The sequence below is a fragment of the Phocoena phocoena genome, chromosome 9, assembly GCF_963924675.1.
Source record: "Phocoena phocoena chromosome 9, mPhoPho1.1, whole genome shotgun sequence".
Lineage (NCBI taxonomy): Eukaryota > Metazoa > Chordata > Mammalia > Artiodactyla > Phocoenidae > Phocoena > Phocoena phocoena.
In genome coordinates, this window is record NC_089227.1 from 48,196,657 (window position 1) to 48,213,787 (window position 17,131).

A 17,131-nucleotide genomic window follows, 5' to 3' on the forward strand; every position below is an offset into this window, starting at 1 on the left:
AAGCTTTTGCACAGCAAAGGAAACCATAAACAAAATAAAAAGACTACCAACAGAATGGGAGAAAATATTTGCAAATGAAGCAACCAACAAGGGATTAATCTCCAAAATATACCAACAGCTCATGGAGCTCAATATCAGAAAAACAGACAATCCAATCAAAATATGGGCAGAAGATCTAAATACACATTTCGCCAAAAAAGACATACAGATGGCTAAAAAGCACATGAAAAGATGCTCAACATCATTCATTATTAAAGACCATCATCAAACAATCTATAAACAATAAATGCTTGGAAAAGGTGTGGAGAAAAGGTAACCCTCCTACTCTGTTGGTGGGAATGTAAACTGGTACAGCCACTATGGAGAACAGTATGAAGGTTCCTTAAAAAACTAAAAGTAGGGCTACCATATGATCGATCCAGCAATCCCACTCCTGGGCATATATCTGCAGAAAACCATAATTCAAAAAGATACATGCACCCCAAGGTTCACTGCAGCACTATTTAGAACAGGCAGGACATGGAAGCAACCTAAATGCCCATCAACAGAGGAATGGATAAAGAAGATGTGGTACATATATACAATGGAATATTACTCAGCCATGAAAAAGAATGAAATAATGCCACTTGCTGCAACATGGATGGACCTAGAGACTGTCATACAGAGTGAAGTAAGTCAGACAAAGACAAATATATGATATCGCTTATATGTGGAATCTAAAAAAAAGGGTACAAATGAACTTAATCTACAAAACGGAAATAGAGTTACAGATGTAGAAAACAAACTTATAGTTACCAGGGGCAAGGGAGGCATAGGGATAAATTGGAAGATTGGTGTTGACATACACACACTACTATATATAAAATAGGTAACTGATAAAGACCTACTGTATAGCACAGGGAACTCTACTCAATACTCTGTAATGGCCTGTATAGAAAAAGAATCTAAAAAAGAGTGGATATATGTATAACTGATTCACTTTGCTGTACCCCTGAAACTAACAAAACATTGTAAATCAAATATACTGCAATAAAAAAAAAACAACCCATAAATGACCCAATGAAAAAATGGGAAGAAGATCTAAATAGACGTTTCTCCAAAGAAGACTTACAGATGGCCAAAAAGCATATGAGAAGATGCTTAACATCACAATTAGAGAAATGCAAATCAAAACTGCAATGAGGTAGACCTGGGGAGAGGACTGGGGTTGGCTGCACGGAGACAGCCTGAAGGGGCTGGAGTGTGGTACGGCTGCAGTAGTGGGTGTTCGAGGAAGATGCTTGGGCCTGCCATAGAAAGGGCTATTGTTCAGTGGTGCGTGAAGGATGGGGCCACCATAGCAGCTCATGTGCTGGCCCCTGCCTCACCTTATTGGCCTCCAGGAGAGTGTGCCTCAGCTGCCGCTGCCTTGGCAGGCTCCCACACCAACCGCCACCTTGGCAGGCCCTGGGAGGAGATGTCATTGTGTTGCCCACAAGCAGAGGTGGGGCTAAAACCACAGCTGAGCCTCAGGGGCCATGCAACTCAGAAAGCAGGGCTGAAATCTCTCCCCATGGCTGTGTGAGCCATGGATTAACACCTCTGCCGCTGGCTTTGTAAATTCAGTGCCTGCAGGACATCTGAACAGATAACAGGTGCCCTGTGGCTGGGAGGTATCTGGCCTTAGCAGCTGTAGGCTTTGTGGGTGTGTGTGCATGAGGGCTTGGCCAGGCCAGGGTGTGAACTGCCTCCGTAGCTCCCACAGTGGATTCATATGTGCGAATACTGTGGTCCTGGGACCTAACTTCAGTCAATCTGCACTGGTGGCCTTGTGAAAACAACACCTGTGGGACACCAAGGCTGATTGCTCGTATTCCCAGCATTGAGGAGGGGCCAAGGGCAGCACCAACAACAGTTTACTCTGTGAGCCCGTACAGTAGGTGAAAGGTAACACAACAGAGCACATTCACTGGTGAACAGCTCCAGCAGCCGTGGAGGAAAACTCAGTGGCTCCTGTCCCAGTGGGAGTGCTCCAATCCTGACTATCTTGCACTGTAGCTCAGAAATGCAGGTCAGAAAAGGATCTGGGAGCGTCTACTCCCAACAACTAGGGAGTAGACCTTGTCCCAAACAGGGCTGTAGCAACCACAGAGCAAAGAGGAGGCCCACTGAATATCCAGTGCAGGCTCTGGTCACCACAACATCAGTCACACCTCCTGTCAAAGGGATAATGGCCAGCATACACTGAGGAAAGAGACAGCAGGCATCCACACTGAAAAGAGCCCTTGTACCAAAAAATATTAAACCCATGCAGGCTACAAAGGGATGTTCCCACATAAAAACAGCCCTCCAAGACCACAGCATATAATTGTTTCTCCTAAACTCATAGAGCAAGAGAAATATATGTAAAATGAAGAAGCAGAGGAACCACTCCCAATTAAAAGATCAAGAGAATTCCCTTGAAAGAACAAGCAATAAAATAGACCTCTTCATGTAAACACACTCTGAGTTCAAAAAGGAGATAATGAAAATACTGAAGGAATTAAGAAAGGCTACCAACAGAAATGCAGAGTACTGTAAAAAGGAATTAGAAACTAAAAGGAGGAGACAAGACAAATTAGAAAATTCATTTGCAGAGACAAAAGCTGAGCTAAAGGCAATGAAGGGCAGAATGAATAATGCAGAAGACAGAATAAGTGATCTGGAAGACAGAATAATGGAAATCACCCAATTAGAACAGCAGACAGAAAGCCAAATGAAAAAAAATGAAAGCAATATAAGAGACCTATGGGATAATATAAAGCATGCCAATCCACACATAATAGGGATCCCAGAAGGAGAAGAAAGAGAAAAGGGGATTGAAAATGTATTTGTATTGAATGTATTCTGAAAATTTTCAGAAATTATGGCTGAAGATTTCCCAAACGGAAAGAAGGAAGCAGATATCCAGGTACAGGAACACAAACAGTCCCAAACAAGATAAACCCAAACAGACCTACGCCAAGACATATAATTAAAACGGCAAAAGTTAAAGAGAGGATTCAAAAGGCAGTTAAGAGAAAAACAAAGAGTTAATTACAAGGGAACACCCAAAAGGCTATCAGCTGATTTCTCTGCAGAAATGTTGCAGGCCAGAAGGGAGTGGCAAGGTATATTGAAAGTCCTGAAAGGGAAAAATCTGCAACCTAGGATATTCTACCCAGCAAGATCATCATTTAGAATAAAAGGAGAGATAAAGAATTTCTCACACAAGCAAAAACTAAAAGAATACAGCAATACTATACCTATCCTAAAGGAAATATTGAAAGGTCTTCTCTAAATGGAAAAGAAGTAAGAATCTATAGGAAAGAAATAATCACAATCGGAAAGTAAATCTCTTAAATAAGCCTGTACACAGATTTAAAAAAAAAATTTCTGAGAAAGCGATGATAACCACAATGAGCAGCAAAAGGATGAACATGAAGATGTAAGAGAGAACATCAAAATCATAAAATGTGGTGGAGGACAGTAAGAAAATGTAGACTTCTTTTTTAATAATGTGTTTGAGCCTATATGGCTACCTGTCTAAAGCATGTAGATACAGGAAGGGGTTAACATACTTGAGAAACAGCATAATAGCAAATCAAAAACATACAACAGATTCAGAAAAAACAAAAAGAAGAGAACATAAGTATACAAAAGAAAACCATCAAACCACAAAAGGAAAAACAAAAAGAAAGGGACAAAGAAGAAATGTAAAACCAACAAGAAAACAAAGTTTAAAATGGCAATAAATATGTATCTATCAATAATTACCTTAAATGTTAATGGACTAAATGCTCTAATCAAGACACAGAGTGGCAGATTGGATAAAAAAAGAAGCCTACAATATGCTGTCTACAAGAGACCCACTCTTGGGCAAAGGACACTCACAGACTGAAAGTGAGGGGATGGAAAAAGATATTTCATGCAAACAGAAATGAGAAGAGAGCAGGGGTTGCAATACTCATGAGACAAAATAGGCTTTAAAACAAAGGACATAAAGATAAAGGACAGCATATAATGATAAAAGGATCAAGGAGAGGATATTACACTTGTCATATATGCACCCAATATAGGAGCACTCAAATACATAAAACAAATACTAACAGACATAAAGGGAGAAATCGAAGGGAATAATAGTAGGAGACTTTAATACCCCACGCATATCAATGGACAGATATTCGAGACAAAAAATCAATAAGGCAACAGAGATCCTAAGTGATACAACAGTTAGACTTAATTGATATTTTCAGGACATTACATCCCCAAAAAGCAGACTACACATTCTTTTCAAGGGCCCATATGATCCTGCAAGCCTATATCTGCAGAAAACCAGAGAATATACACCCACCCCAAAGTTCATTGCAGCACTGTTTACAATAGCCAAGACATGGAAGCAACCTAAATGTCCGTCAACAGGTGAATGGATAAGAAGGTGCAGTGTGTGTGTGTGTGTATGTGTATAGTGGAATATTAGTCATAAAAAAGGATAAAATAATGCCATATGCAGCAACATGGATGGACCTAGAGATTATTATACTAAGTGGAGTAAGCCAGACAGAGAAAGACAAGCATCATATATCACTTATATGTGGAATCTTAAAAAAAAAAAAAAAAACAAACTTATTTTCAAAACAGAAAGAGACTCACAGATATAGAAAACAAACTTATGGTTACCAAAGGGGAAAGGGGGTCGAGTGATAAATTAGGAGGTTGGGATTAGGATTAACACACTACTATATATAAAATAGATAACCAACAAGGACCTACTAAATAGCAAAAGGAGCTATACTAAATATTTTGTAATAACCTATAAGGGAAGAAAATCTGAAAAAGAATGTGTGTGTGTGTATAACAATCGCAGAGAAATTTTCCCAATTTTAAAGACAACTTAATAAATATTGTAACTCTAAAATGTATCTTTTATGATTACAGTATGAATTCTGTTTTAAAATGTTCTGTTTCAAATAATAAAACTCAGAATACTCAGAATGTATTTCATAACCTACTTTAAACGGATTCTGTAGATAATTTCGTATTAGGTATTGCACACAAAATAATGAGTTTAAAAATTTTCCCCAAACTTCCAATTGTAAGAGTGAATTTTTAAATAAGCATCAATAAACTAAATTCCAGTACTATAATATTTAATTATGAATGAACAAGTCAAAATCCTCTCAACTTGATTTCATTTATGTCTATTTACAAATTTCATTTATACCTATTTCATTTTTTTCTCTTCTGATCTCAGCATCTTGTTGTACTTGAAAGCTTAAGACAATGTAAAGAATATTTCAAAGTCATCTATGTCTAGCCATTTAAATAAGGCTTTAAATAATGTAACGTCTAGCCATTACATTCTATAATACTGCTGTTGAAGTTCTAAATTTCTTTCCTATAATTTCATAAATAACTTTGATTAAAAAAAAGTCAGACTTACACACCTATATACTCATTCACATACACACCTGCATATAACACTTGGTTGTGTAAGACAGACCAAAATATTAATGTACCAACCTCTAATGAAATTTTTCCAAACCAAGCAAAAAATGAACTGTAAACTGAACGGGCATATCCAGGGATATTCCTTATTAGGATGAAGGCTAAAATCTAAAGAAAAAACACAGAGGCAAATATTAATAATCCGCTTATTAAAATAATTTTGCTTTCTTTCAAGTAATAACTTGATTATTTGTTATTGAACTTGATACATTGACACAATGGTTTTCTTCAACAGATAAATGTTTCTTTTCAAGTTATTATTTTTTTTTTGCAGTATGCGGGCCTCTCACTGTTGGGGCCCCTCCCGTTGAGGAGCACAGGCTCCGGACGTGCAGGCTCAGTGGCCATGGCTCACGGGCCCAGCCGCTCCGCGGCATGTGGGATCCCCCTGGACTGGGGCACGAACCCGTGTCCCCTGCGTCGGCAGGTGGACTCTCAACCACTGCGCCACCGGGGAAGCCCCTCAAGTTATTTTTGATCCAGAGTCTACTCTAACTGGATTTCTCAGCATGTGGTCTGTATACTGCAAACAAGTGCAGGTTTTACGTAGTACATGGCTGAACAGTTTTATTTTATGTATATTAGAAAAAACATAAACTCATCTTGAAGCCCTTTGTGTAGAAAGAAATGATGTATTTATGTAGCAAAACTTAATAAAATTCCATAATACAATTTTGTACTAATGTACTAATCCATAATGTATTTGCTTTTTTAGGAGCCGCCCACCCCCATCTTTTTGCTCTCTTCAAAAGTCTCCTTCTATTTGACAGGGCGAGAGAGAGTCATGGACATATACACACTAACAAACGTAGTAAGGTAGATAGCTGGGGGGAAGCAGCCACAAGGCACAGGGATATTAGCTCGGTGCTTTGTGACAGCCTGGAAGTGTGGGATGGGGAGAGTGGGAGGGAGGGAGACGCAAGAGGGAAGACATATGGGAACATATGTATATGTATAGCTGATTCACTTTGTTATAAAGCAGAAACTAACACACCATTGTAAAGCAATTATACCCCAATAAAGATGTTTAAAAAAAAAAAAAGTCTCCTTCTACTGGCAGCAATGTAAACGTGGGAAAAAAATAACTAAGGAACGATGAGCATGTGAAGTGGAGTGACTAGCAGAAAAGGTGGTAAGGCTCAGGAGTGCTTGTGTTAGTGTTATTCTATGTGCAGTCACTCTCTTCCTTAGCTCCCCTTATATTGTTCGGTATTAGTGCACTGTTAGTGGAACAACCCCCTTCCTTTCATGTCATTACAAAAATGACATCAGATATGATATACAAAGTGTTATATCTGGTTGTCTGCAGAAGTCATGAAAGTGTTATATGAATATAGTACAATGTTTAAAATGTCATTATCAATTGTGTTTGGAAAGTCTGTCATATGCTTGGTTCTACTGACTATATAGAGGTTTAAGAGGGATAAAATAGTTTCTTCATTGACGAGAACTTGAAACCTAAAACAAGATCCTCCAGAAATCCTCCCTGTTTCTCTTTGTTGAACTACTCATTTTTTAGGCCTCGGCTTAGACATACTTTCTCCAAGAACCCTGCTCTGGTATCAAGATGGGTTAGGAAGAAATCCCATGTGTTTCCAAAGTATCCTGTACTTGACCATCACTACACTAATCACAATACCCTATGATTACCTGCAACCAGAGGTATCTCTGTAAAAGGTAAATCTGATTTGGGTTGCCCCTAGCCTCTGCCCACCTCCCAGGCACTGTGACATACTCCTCTCGACCCTGGGTCTCTGAGCTCTAGCCCCAATGGCCTTCATTAAGTTTCTTGAATGTGAATATGCTCTTTTCTACCACAGGGCCTAAGTTCTCACTGCCTGCCTTCATTCCTCCATTCTCAGCTTAATTTTAAAAGGGAAATCATCTCTGAACCCTAACTACCTTCACTCCAACTCCAACTAGGTCATATCCTGTATTATATTCCCTTGTAGCATCATGTACTTCTATTTATAATTACGTGGTGGTTATATGATTACTATCTCTAACAGAAGAATACAGGCTCTGTGAGGGTAGGGACCATGTCTGATTTGGTCACCACTATATCCCCCAGCATAATATCTAGCACATAGTAAGTATCAAATATTTGTTAAATGAATTTAAAAAATTGTTAAATGGGGCTTCCCTGGTGGCGCAGTGGTTGACAGTCCGTCTGCCGATGCAGGGGACACGAGTTTGTGCCCCGGTCCGGGAAGATCCCACATGCCGCGGAGCGGCTGGGCCCGTGAGCCATGGCCACTGAGCCTGCGCGTCCGGAGCCTGTGCTCCGCAACGGGAGAGGCCACAACAGTGAGAGACCCACGTACCGCAAAAAAAAAAAAAAAAAAAAAAATTGAATGAATGAATGTTTACTGATCCATATCTCTATTAGACTGTAAGTTCTGTGAGGGCAGGAGCTACATGTACTTTTTACATGTAGCATGGTTCTTTTTTTTTTTTTTTTTTTTTTGCGGTACGTGGGTCTCTCACTGTTGTGGCCTCTCCCATTGCGGAGCACAGGCTCCGGACGCACAGGCTCAGTGGCCATGGCTCACGGGCCCAGCCGCTTCCCGGACCGGGTCACGAACCCGTGTCCCTTGCATCGGCAGGCGGACTCTCAACCACTGCACCACCAAGGAAGCCCAGTAGCATGGTTCTTAACACATAGTCTCATAGTTTTTAATGATCTTCTAAGTAAAAAAGTAAATGAGAAATTTGAATAAATAAATGATGAAAAAGCAAACAGGAGAAAAGAATTAACATTTTCTGAGTGCTTATTAAGCAACAGACACTGATCATTTCCATACATTTAATAACCACCCTTTAAAAGAGATTTTAATATCTCTGTTACAGTAGAGGAAGGTAGGCCTTAGGAAGATTAAGTAATATACCTACATTTAATAGAGTTTAATCTCAAATCTCGCTGCCTCTAAAGACTCTATTCTTATCAAAAATTAAGAAGAAAAATTTCTCTAAATAAAGATAATTACCTGTACCACAGAAACAGATGGGTGGAGTTCATTGCACTCTGCTTTGTTTTTACAACTGCTAGCCCAGATGGAATAGGTCTAAAATAAAAAATATATGCATCAGTTCACAAAAATATATATGCCTTAAAGAGGCAGCACTCAACTTTAAAAAGTTTTATTTATAACATTATACTTCATTATGTTATTAAAAAAGCTTCAGTAAAAACTGTCCACAGGTTTGCTCATCACTCTTTTTGGTGTGCTCAAATATCAGAAAGTAGAAAGAGGGGAACATAAGTCTGTGATTTTCTGGAAGTAGTGATCATAAGGCAGTGATGGCTCTTCCTGTCAAACACCTTATGTTATATTTTTTCCCAAACTTATTACAACTTTTAAAATTCTATTTCACTGAGTTCTCAGTTATTCTTCATATTTAACATATATATATTTATATTCTCTTTAGAATTTATGTTCAATTAAAAAATAAGGAGAAAAAGAATTTCAAAAGTAAAGATTTTATTTACTAAAAACAAATGATTAAACTCCTATCTCTTAGAAGTTAATTTTCTGTACCATGGATTTTGGAAATTTAGAAAATTACATTTTGAAACTTACCAAGAAAGAAACTACTGAAATAAATAATAGAAAATTTGAAACTTTGTTTGAAAAAAGAGGTTCACCCTTTCCTTCAGAAAGTACTTGGCGCTTCTGTAAAGCCAGATAAATGAAAGCAAACAACATTCCATGAAAGACTACCTAAAAAATAAGGAGAGAAAACCTGTTTTAAACAGCTACTTTTCAATAAATAGCAAATGTAATTGGTAAAGGAGAACAGTATGTATAAAAGTATGTAGGTAAAAAGCTTAAAGGTCCAAAGTTTCTATGAAGAACTTAAACTTCAAGAAATGAAGTCAACGATTGTTGGAAACAATTTGCAATAGACAAGCAAACATCTCTTGCAATGACACAGATAAGCTGGTTTACTCCAAGCAGTCTCAGCAGCAAGTGAAGAAATAAAGACAATTTATATATCCGGAGAAAACCATAATCCGAAAAGATACATGCACCCCAACGTTCACTGCAGCATTATTTACAATAGCCAGGACATGGAAGCAACCATCAACGGGTGAATGGATAATGAAGACGTGGTACATATATACTGTGGAATATTACCCAGCCATAAAAAAGAACAAAATAATGCCACTTGCAGCAACATAGATGGACGTAGAGATTGTCATACTGAGTGAACTAAGTCAGACACAGAAAGACAAATATAATATGATATCACTTATACATGGAATCTAAAAAAATGGTACAAATGAACTTATTTACAAAACAGAAAGAGAGTCACAGATATAGAAAACAAATTTATGGTTACCATGGGGGAAGCGGGGGAGGGAAAAATTGGGAGATTGGGATTGACATATATACACTACCATATATAAAATAGATATCTGGGACTTCCCTGGTGGTGCAGTGGTTAAGAAGCCACCTGCCAATGCAGGGGACACGGGTTCGAGCCCTAGTCCGGGAAGATCCCACATGCCATGGAGCAACTAAGCCTGTGTGCCACAACTACTGAGCTTGTGCTCTAGAGCCTGTGAGCCACAACTACTGAAGCCCACGTGCCTAGAGCCCATGCTCCGCAGCAAGAGAAGCCACTGCAATGAGAAGCCTGCGTACCACAACGAAGAGTAGCCCCCACTCGCCGCAACTAGAGAAAGCCCACGTGCAGCAATGAAGACCCAACGTGGCCAAAAATAAAATAAATTTTAAAAAATAATAAAATAAAATAAATAATAAGAACCTACTGTATAGCACAGGGACCTCTACCTAATACTCTGTAATGACCTATATGGGAAAAAAATCTAAAAAAAGAGTGATATATGTATATGTATAACTGATTCACTTTGCTGTACAGCAGAAACTAACACAACATGGTAAACCAACTATACTTCAATAAAAATGAAAAAATAAAAATGATAAAAACTATTCTGAAGACACATGATAAAATTCAAATGTACTCAACCAAGATAAAATATATTTTATATTGGTACTTTCAAGCAAATAAAACAGTAACATTACCAAGAGCATACTTTGAAAAAGCAGTATATGCACATAAAAATGAAAAAATGGTGGATCAGAAAGCACAATGGCTTTCTTTTCTTTTTTAAAAAATCTATTTATTTATTTATTTTTGGCCACGTTGGGTCTTCATTGCAATGCGCAGGCTTTCTCTAATTGCGGCGAGCGGGGGCTACTCTTCATTGCGGTGCATGGGCTTCTCATTGTGGTGGCTTCTCTTGTTGCGGAGCATGGGTTCTAGGCACACAGGCTTCAGTAGTTGTGGCACACAGGCCTGTGTGGCATGTGGGATCCCGTGGCATGTGGGATCTGCCCAGACCAGGGATGGAACCCATGTCCCCTGCACTGGCAGGCAGATTCTTAACCACTGCGCCACTAGGGAAGTTCCAGCTTTCTTTTTTAAATAAACACTTAACATGAGCTATCATAGTAGACTGCCCTAATGAGAAAGTTGAGAATTAAAAATTATTTTATGGCAAGGCTTTAACATAGCTTTTTATTCACATATCGTTTTGAAATGCAATGTACGATTAGAAAAACAAAAAGAATTTTAAAAGTAAATATTTTATTTATTAAGAATAACTGGAAAGTGCATAGGTATTAGAAACCAGGAATAGCACAGAAAAGGCACTAAGAAAATATTTGTTGAATGAAAAAAGGGAAGAGTAAAAAATGGAAGTTAAAGGGAAAGAGTGAAGAGAGGTAATTAATATTTATTCAGTGTCTATTATTTTCCAAATGCTGTGCTAGATGTTTCATATTTTCTTGGCCAATTAAGTCCTAACCAGCCTTCAAGATAAAATTCATGGAATAATCCATGACATCGCTCTCTTTTCTTTGCACACTTCTATTACAAAATCCATACTGCAGAGTTTAGCACTAATTATAAGCAGTAATCCAGAGTTTTTGGGTTTTTTTTTTTTTAGTAATCCAGAGTTTTAAACTAGATTATAAGGTTTAGAAGCCTGGTGGTATGTCTTCTTTCTCTAAAATATATCCCTCATAACACCAACATCTAGTGCATATATTGGAGCTTAATAAGTATTGTGTTGAATGGCTGAAGCATATATATGAGATCATCTCTAAGTCAAAATTATGACTCAAATAAAGGTCACTTTATAGAAAACATTTTTATAGTATTTTCCTACTGATATATGTACACATGCATACCCTTTCTCCACTATAAAAACAGGGGAGGGCTGGACTGCTTTGATTTACCAAATCAACGTTTCCTTATTCCAAAACTAAATAGATTAAAATTTTCCAAATAATTTTTAAAAGTATAATTTGAAATAGCAAAAGATCACAAGGTAAATACATACGTAACGATCTAACCTCCATCTGAACCACCATTCATATACATTGCCTTTCAGTTCGAAACACTTGGACAATGGCCAAAGAGAAAAGATCTTCTCAAATGCACCCTGAGAAGAGGAATCCAGAAAATAAATTAAGATGGTACAAGTGAATACTTGCCTTACAATTCTATTATAAACTGTCATTTTCTAAAGTTAAAATTATATAAGGGTCATTCACAATTTTAAAATTCTAGTTAAATATTTCATTTGAAAATGTCATTTCATTTGAAAATAAATATATTCTACTAAAGGCTATTAAAGATGATTTAAAACATTTTTGTTAACTTACTTTCACTGCATATGAAAAGCTACTGAGACTGAAAAATAAAACAAACAAACAAAAAAACCAAGCTGGTAATTGGAAAATTATTCCATTTAAGGTTTTAATATTTACTGATCAAAACACAAAAATACAAAATACTTCAGCCAACACAGTATCAATAACCTAAAGGATGATGGTTAAAGTTATAGTTTTTCTTTATCTAAATGTCCTTAATAATCTATAATTAACCATTTGAGTTAAAAGAATCCTCTGAATTAGTCACCTTAATCAACCATACCCAAATTCCATTACTAGCCTTTGAAACAAAGTTTACAATTTTACTCTGGTCGAGTTAGTGAATGTACCCCCTTATTAATCTGACAGCCTGGAAAATCTGGGAATGAAGGGGCAGAAGTCTTGGGTACATTCCTGCACATTAATGAAGTCTTTCAAAAAAGAGAACAAAAACCTCAATTTCCAGACTAAAGAATGAAGACAAACTCTATTAAGGAAACTCCATTATTAGACATAATGCCACAGCATAAAAAAATGTTTAACATCACAATTTTTAAAAAGGCTAATAAAAATCAAAGCAAAATATGAAAATAGTACATTTTAGGTAATACCAAATCTTTAGGTCAGAAGAACTTTATTAATAAAATGCAATATTCTCCATTTAACCACAGAATTTAAAATGCTAACAGCTTATAAAAATAGGCTCTATTAAAGCTTTTGCCTCAGAAAATTAACGATGATTATTACCAAGACTTGCAATGTAAGGTATATACCTATTATATCATATTTCTATATTTTATCTATATATATTAGAGATACATGGCCCTGTAGATCATATATCACATAATGATGTATTTATAATTTAAAATTTTATTTCTCATTAAAATTATTTTTTATGATTAATAATCAAGTATTTAATGAGCACCCATTTTGTGAAAGACACTGGGCTATGTTCTTTTTTTTCTTGTCCAGTGGTCAATACTGATCCTAAGCTGGGGAAATCTTCTTAATTCTTTCTATTGAACTGTTGGTCCGTGTTCCTTTCTCTCCCTCAGATGAACCAGGGAGTGTTGGGAATTTTAATGAATAATTATCAAGTAATGTGGCAGTTACCTGGCTATTTCTTTATACATTTGCCTATTGCTTATTATTTTATATATTTCCTGCAAAAAACCTTGGAAGTCAGGCAGAAATAAATATGCTTTATTTCTAAGTATAAAAATAAGTAGGAAAGCCTATAAAACAAACAAAAAAACCACCTTTATAGGACTACACACACACACACACACACACACAGACACACACACACACACACACACACACGCTTATATGGCATTTTTACCTGGCACAGCCAGATACAAGACAGAGTGCTGGAGATGGGAGTAAACTACAGAGTATGTCACAACTATAGGCATTCAAATTACAATATTTTGTTATAAATATCATGCTGACCAAATAATATGTCTGTCTGATGGACTGACCAACAGGTAGCAATTTGCCATCCTGCTAAAATAGCTGAGAAAAACCTCAAACATCATAATAGGGGGACAAAAGTTTAGAGATAAGAAAAGGACCAAAAGTTTTATTAAGTTAAACATACTACATATATACAAACACTTCACTCTGAAGCTGGTTTTATTAACAGCCAAAATTTTACTCTATGCAGTTATGGAAAAATCAAGTTAAATTTTGGTGCCATGAATAATGCACAAACAAAGTTGCAAATTCTCTCAAGAGAATTTTGATCTTCACTTAGTGTCTTATAAGAGGCATTCAATAAAAGTTTGATTGATCAAAGTCAACTAAAATGGATTTTGAACAATTGCCAGAGGAAGAGCTTTAAATTGCTCTTACAACAAAAACAGTGGTAACAAAAGTAGATAGGTCTCAAAAGGACCACACTGAGTAGTCAGCTACAGAGTGACACTTTTATTACAGTCATTAAAAAATGAGGCTTAAGAAAAGCTCTGACTCGTCTCTCATACTTTAATAGATTTGAACTTTACAATAAAATAGAACAAAATATAAACCAAAAAGACTATACAAACCTGAGAATATGCCAAAAAACATATACATAACAGCAAGAAGGCTAGTTTCAATAGTAAGCCAAAATGCCAGAAACAATTTCCTAAGAGAGAAAATGTTTAATTTACTAAGAAATGTAAACTTACATTAGAAAACACATTAAATATCTCTATTTAACATATTAATACCCTGCATAGCTCTTAAAAATAATTTAAGGCTGCCTACAGGATACAAAAAAATATATCTAAGTAGTATAAATTACAAGTAGGACACGAAGAAAAGGTGGAGGGTCCTTACTAGGAATGAGGCTACAACATTAACCTGATACCCCATATACCTGCTATTTATCCACTATTTTCAATATATTTGAAAATACCTCCTAGATTCAATTATACTATTCATTATTGAAACTTACAACAAAATTTGGAACAATAGGTTCAATGTAACTCTAACAAACACTCACGTTTAATATAACTTAGATAATACTGCTTCAACATTAAAGTTCTAAGGAGAGAGCTTAAGAACTCCCTAGTGGACTAATTTAACCATAAGATGTATTTTAACATATGCATATTTTAAATTATGTGTTCACAGTTTATACATACTGATTATCATTTTATTAATATGCTGGGTTTGTGTTGAGGAATGAAACTACAGAGCCTGTCCAAAGACACAAATGGACTTCATTGAACCCTTTCCTGAAGAATTATTTGATATTATAATAAAGTCAACAGAAAATGTTTTTTGATATACAATATTTGATTGAAAGAGTTAAGTTAAATACATTATTAAAGATAAAAAATTTTCTTTTTCCAAAAAAGGGAGGCTTTTATTTTAATGACATGATTTGAGGGGAAAAAGCATTAAGATAAACGACTGTGACCTCACTTTGAACATTATCAGACCTGGCTATGTGAAATTTGAAGATGACACCTTCTGGGCACTTAGGTTTCCTTAAACAAAAAACAGGTTTATAATAACTGCTTAAAGGGTTGTCTAGAATATAAACTATATTAGTGATTTTTAAGCTTGTTTGACATAATGTTTACTCAAAATCTCAATATATATATAAGAAATCAAATAAAGCAGAACTGCCAAGATTGAAGCAGGATGTATGGCCCTGGAGCCTTGTTTGGCTTTCCTCTCTTCTGGCTCTCTCCATTCTGACTCCATACAAGGTAGTTTGAAAATGGCTGCACTAGTAGATATGTAAAATGGCTTTGAAAATTTAACTTTAAAAAAGAGAAAACACATACAATATAAATGCAAACTATTGTTCTGCACTGTTATACTACTTGAACTACTTAATAAAAAATTTCAAAATGTCAATGTTACACATAAATTTAACCTGTCAACATGTCTCAATAAAAATAATAGCCTTTAGCAACTGAAAAGGAACTTACATTGAAAGAATATATTTATTAACATTAGTAAGAGAGTATATTTACCGTTTGCTTTTTTTTGGATTATCTGTGGCCATAGTGCTAAAGTAACATATATGACCATGAACCATACAGTGACCAAGGGGACAAAGTAATAGAATTGATAAGGCCGATCCATTACTATACATAACACCACTACCAGGAAATTGAGACGAAATAAGACCTATTAAAAAGGAGAAGAAAATGGTTTTCATTCCAGGTATGCATGAAAAGCAGACAGATTCTGACAGAGTATAAATGTTTATTTAAGACTAAAATAATAACTGTACAAGTATGTTTTACTAATCCCTAAAATCACATTTGTTTAAAAATCACTGTAAAGAGTTGAATATAAAATATTTATGCATCATTATATTAACTGAATCCCAGCAAAGCACCAACCTGAGCTGTCCTCTGGCTACAACTGCCATCTTGTTAAATGCAGCAAAAAGAATTATAAACCTCCTTCCTAGAGCTACAGTTCATAAACAGAGATTAGATTACCTCAACAAAAGGGTGTCCATTTCATCTCTGTTTGATGTTGATTTACCTCATTTAGTATTAAATTGAACATTTCAATAGGTACAAAATAATATTACTCAAATTAAAAACTGTCTTTGAAAAACAAAAGTATCTTTGGGACTTTTGTAACAGTCATTTCAGACACTGTGATGTCAAAGAACACAGAATTTGAGCAGATGAATATTAGAGCTTTATCACTTACAGTGTGACCTTAGGCAAGTTATTTAACCTCTCTGAGCCTCAGTGTCTTTGTCTGTAAACATAAAGATCACAACTCAGGGTTGTAATGAAGGGTAAATAAAATAATGTCTACAAACTTCCTAGCACAAGGTAGAAACAAAAAATATTAATCCTCTTCTTAAAGAAAACATAGCATGTTTTAACAATCCCATGTAACTGTACATTTCTACAAAACTAAAGTGAATCAGCAATGTTCTCCCTTTTGCTTTTATTATACATTCATCTAAATTCTATTTTTTCATCCCTCAGTAATGGAAATAACAAAACTTTAAAGTGCTATTTCATAAATTCAAATTATCCATGGCCTTAAAATGGACATATTTATAGTTTCTCCACAGTTAGGCACAAAAGCATGTTGAAATGAAAGAAAACAAATAACCGTGCATTCCTACCTGACATACTCTATGGATTCCAAAGTCTCCTTTGATCCAAAAGTATGAGAAATGCCCATACCCTGTCTGAAATAGATACGCAGCAACCAGAACCCGAATGTGCATGTACACAGGCAAAAACTGTTGACAAAAATAAACAGGTGAAATACATGCTGACACTAACTATACCTAAATTACCATAACCAGTAAATTTAACCAAAATAATGGAGCATCATTATTACTCAACATTGGCGCAATGAAAAGATTTATTCTCGAAAATTAAGCCTGTAGCAGGGGTTAAAAAAAGTAGACTTTGGAATTAGAGATCTAGATTCAAATTCTGGTTCTGCCACTCATTAGC

At 35.9% G+C, this 17,131-nt stretch overlaps 1 protein-coding gene across 2 annotated transcripts in view; it reads right to left on the bottom strand.

Moving 5' to 3' along the window:
- The window catches only part of CASD1 (CAS1 domain containing 1), a 73,752-nt gene that overhangs the window by 10,351 nt on the left and 46,270 nt on the right, over positions 1 to 17,131 (bottom strand). For both annotated transcript variants that reach the window (XM_065883890.1, XM_065883892.1), the window contains 7 exons: positions 16,792 to 16,911; positions 15,665 to 15,821; positions 14,240 to 14,319; positions 11,879 to 11,980; positions 9,087 to 9,227; positions 8,493 to 8,570; positions 5,521 to 5,613 (listed from right to left, as the gene is read on the bottom strand). In XM_065883890.1, coding sequence (XP_065739962.1) covers positions 5,521 to 5,613; positions 8,493 to 8,570; positions 9,087 to 9,227; positions 11,879 to 11,980; positions 14,240 to 14,319; positions 15,665 to 15,821; positions 16,792 to 16,911 — 771 coding nt within the window. The remainder of the gene's footprint in view (positions 1 to 5,520; positions 5,614 to 8,492; positions 8,571 to 9,086; positions 9,228 to 11,878; positions 11,981 to 14,239; positions 14,320 to 15,664; positions 15,822 to 16,791; positions 16,912 to 17,131) is intronic.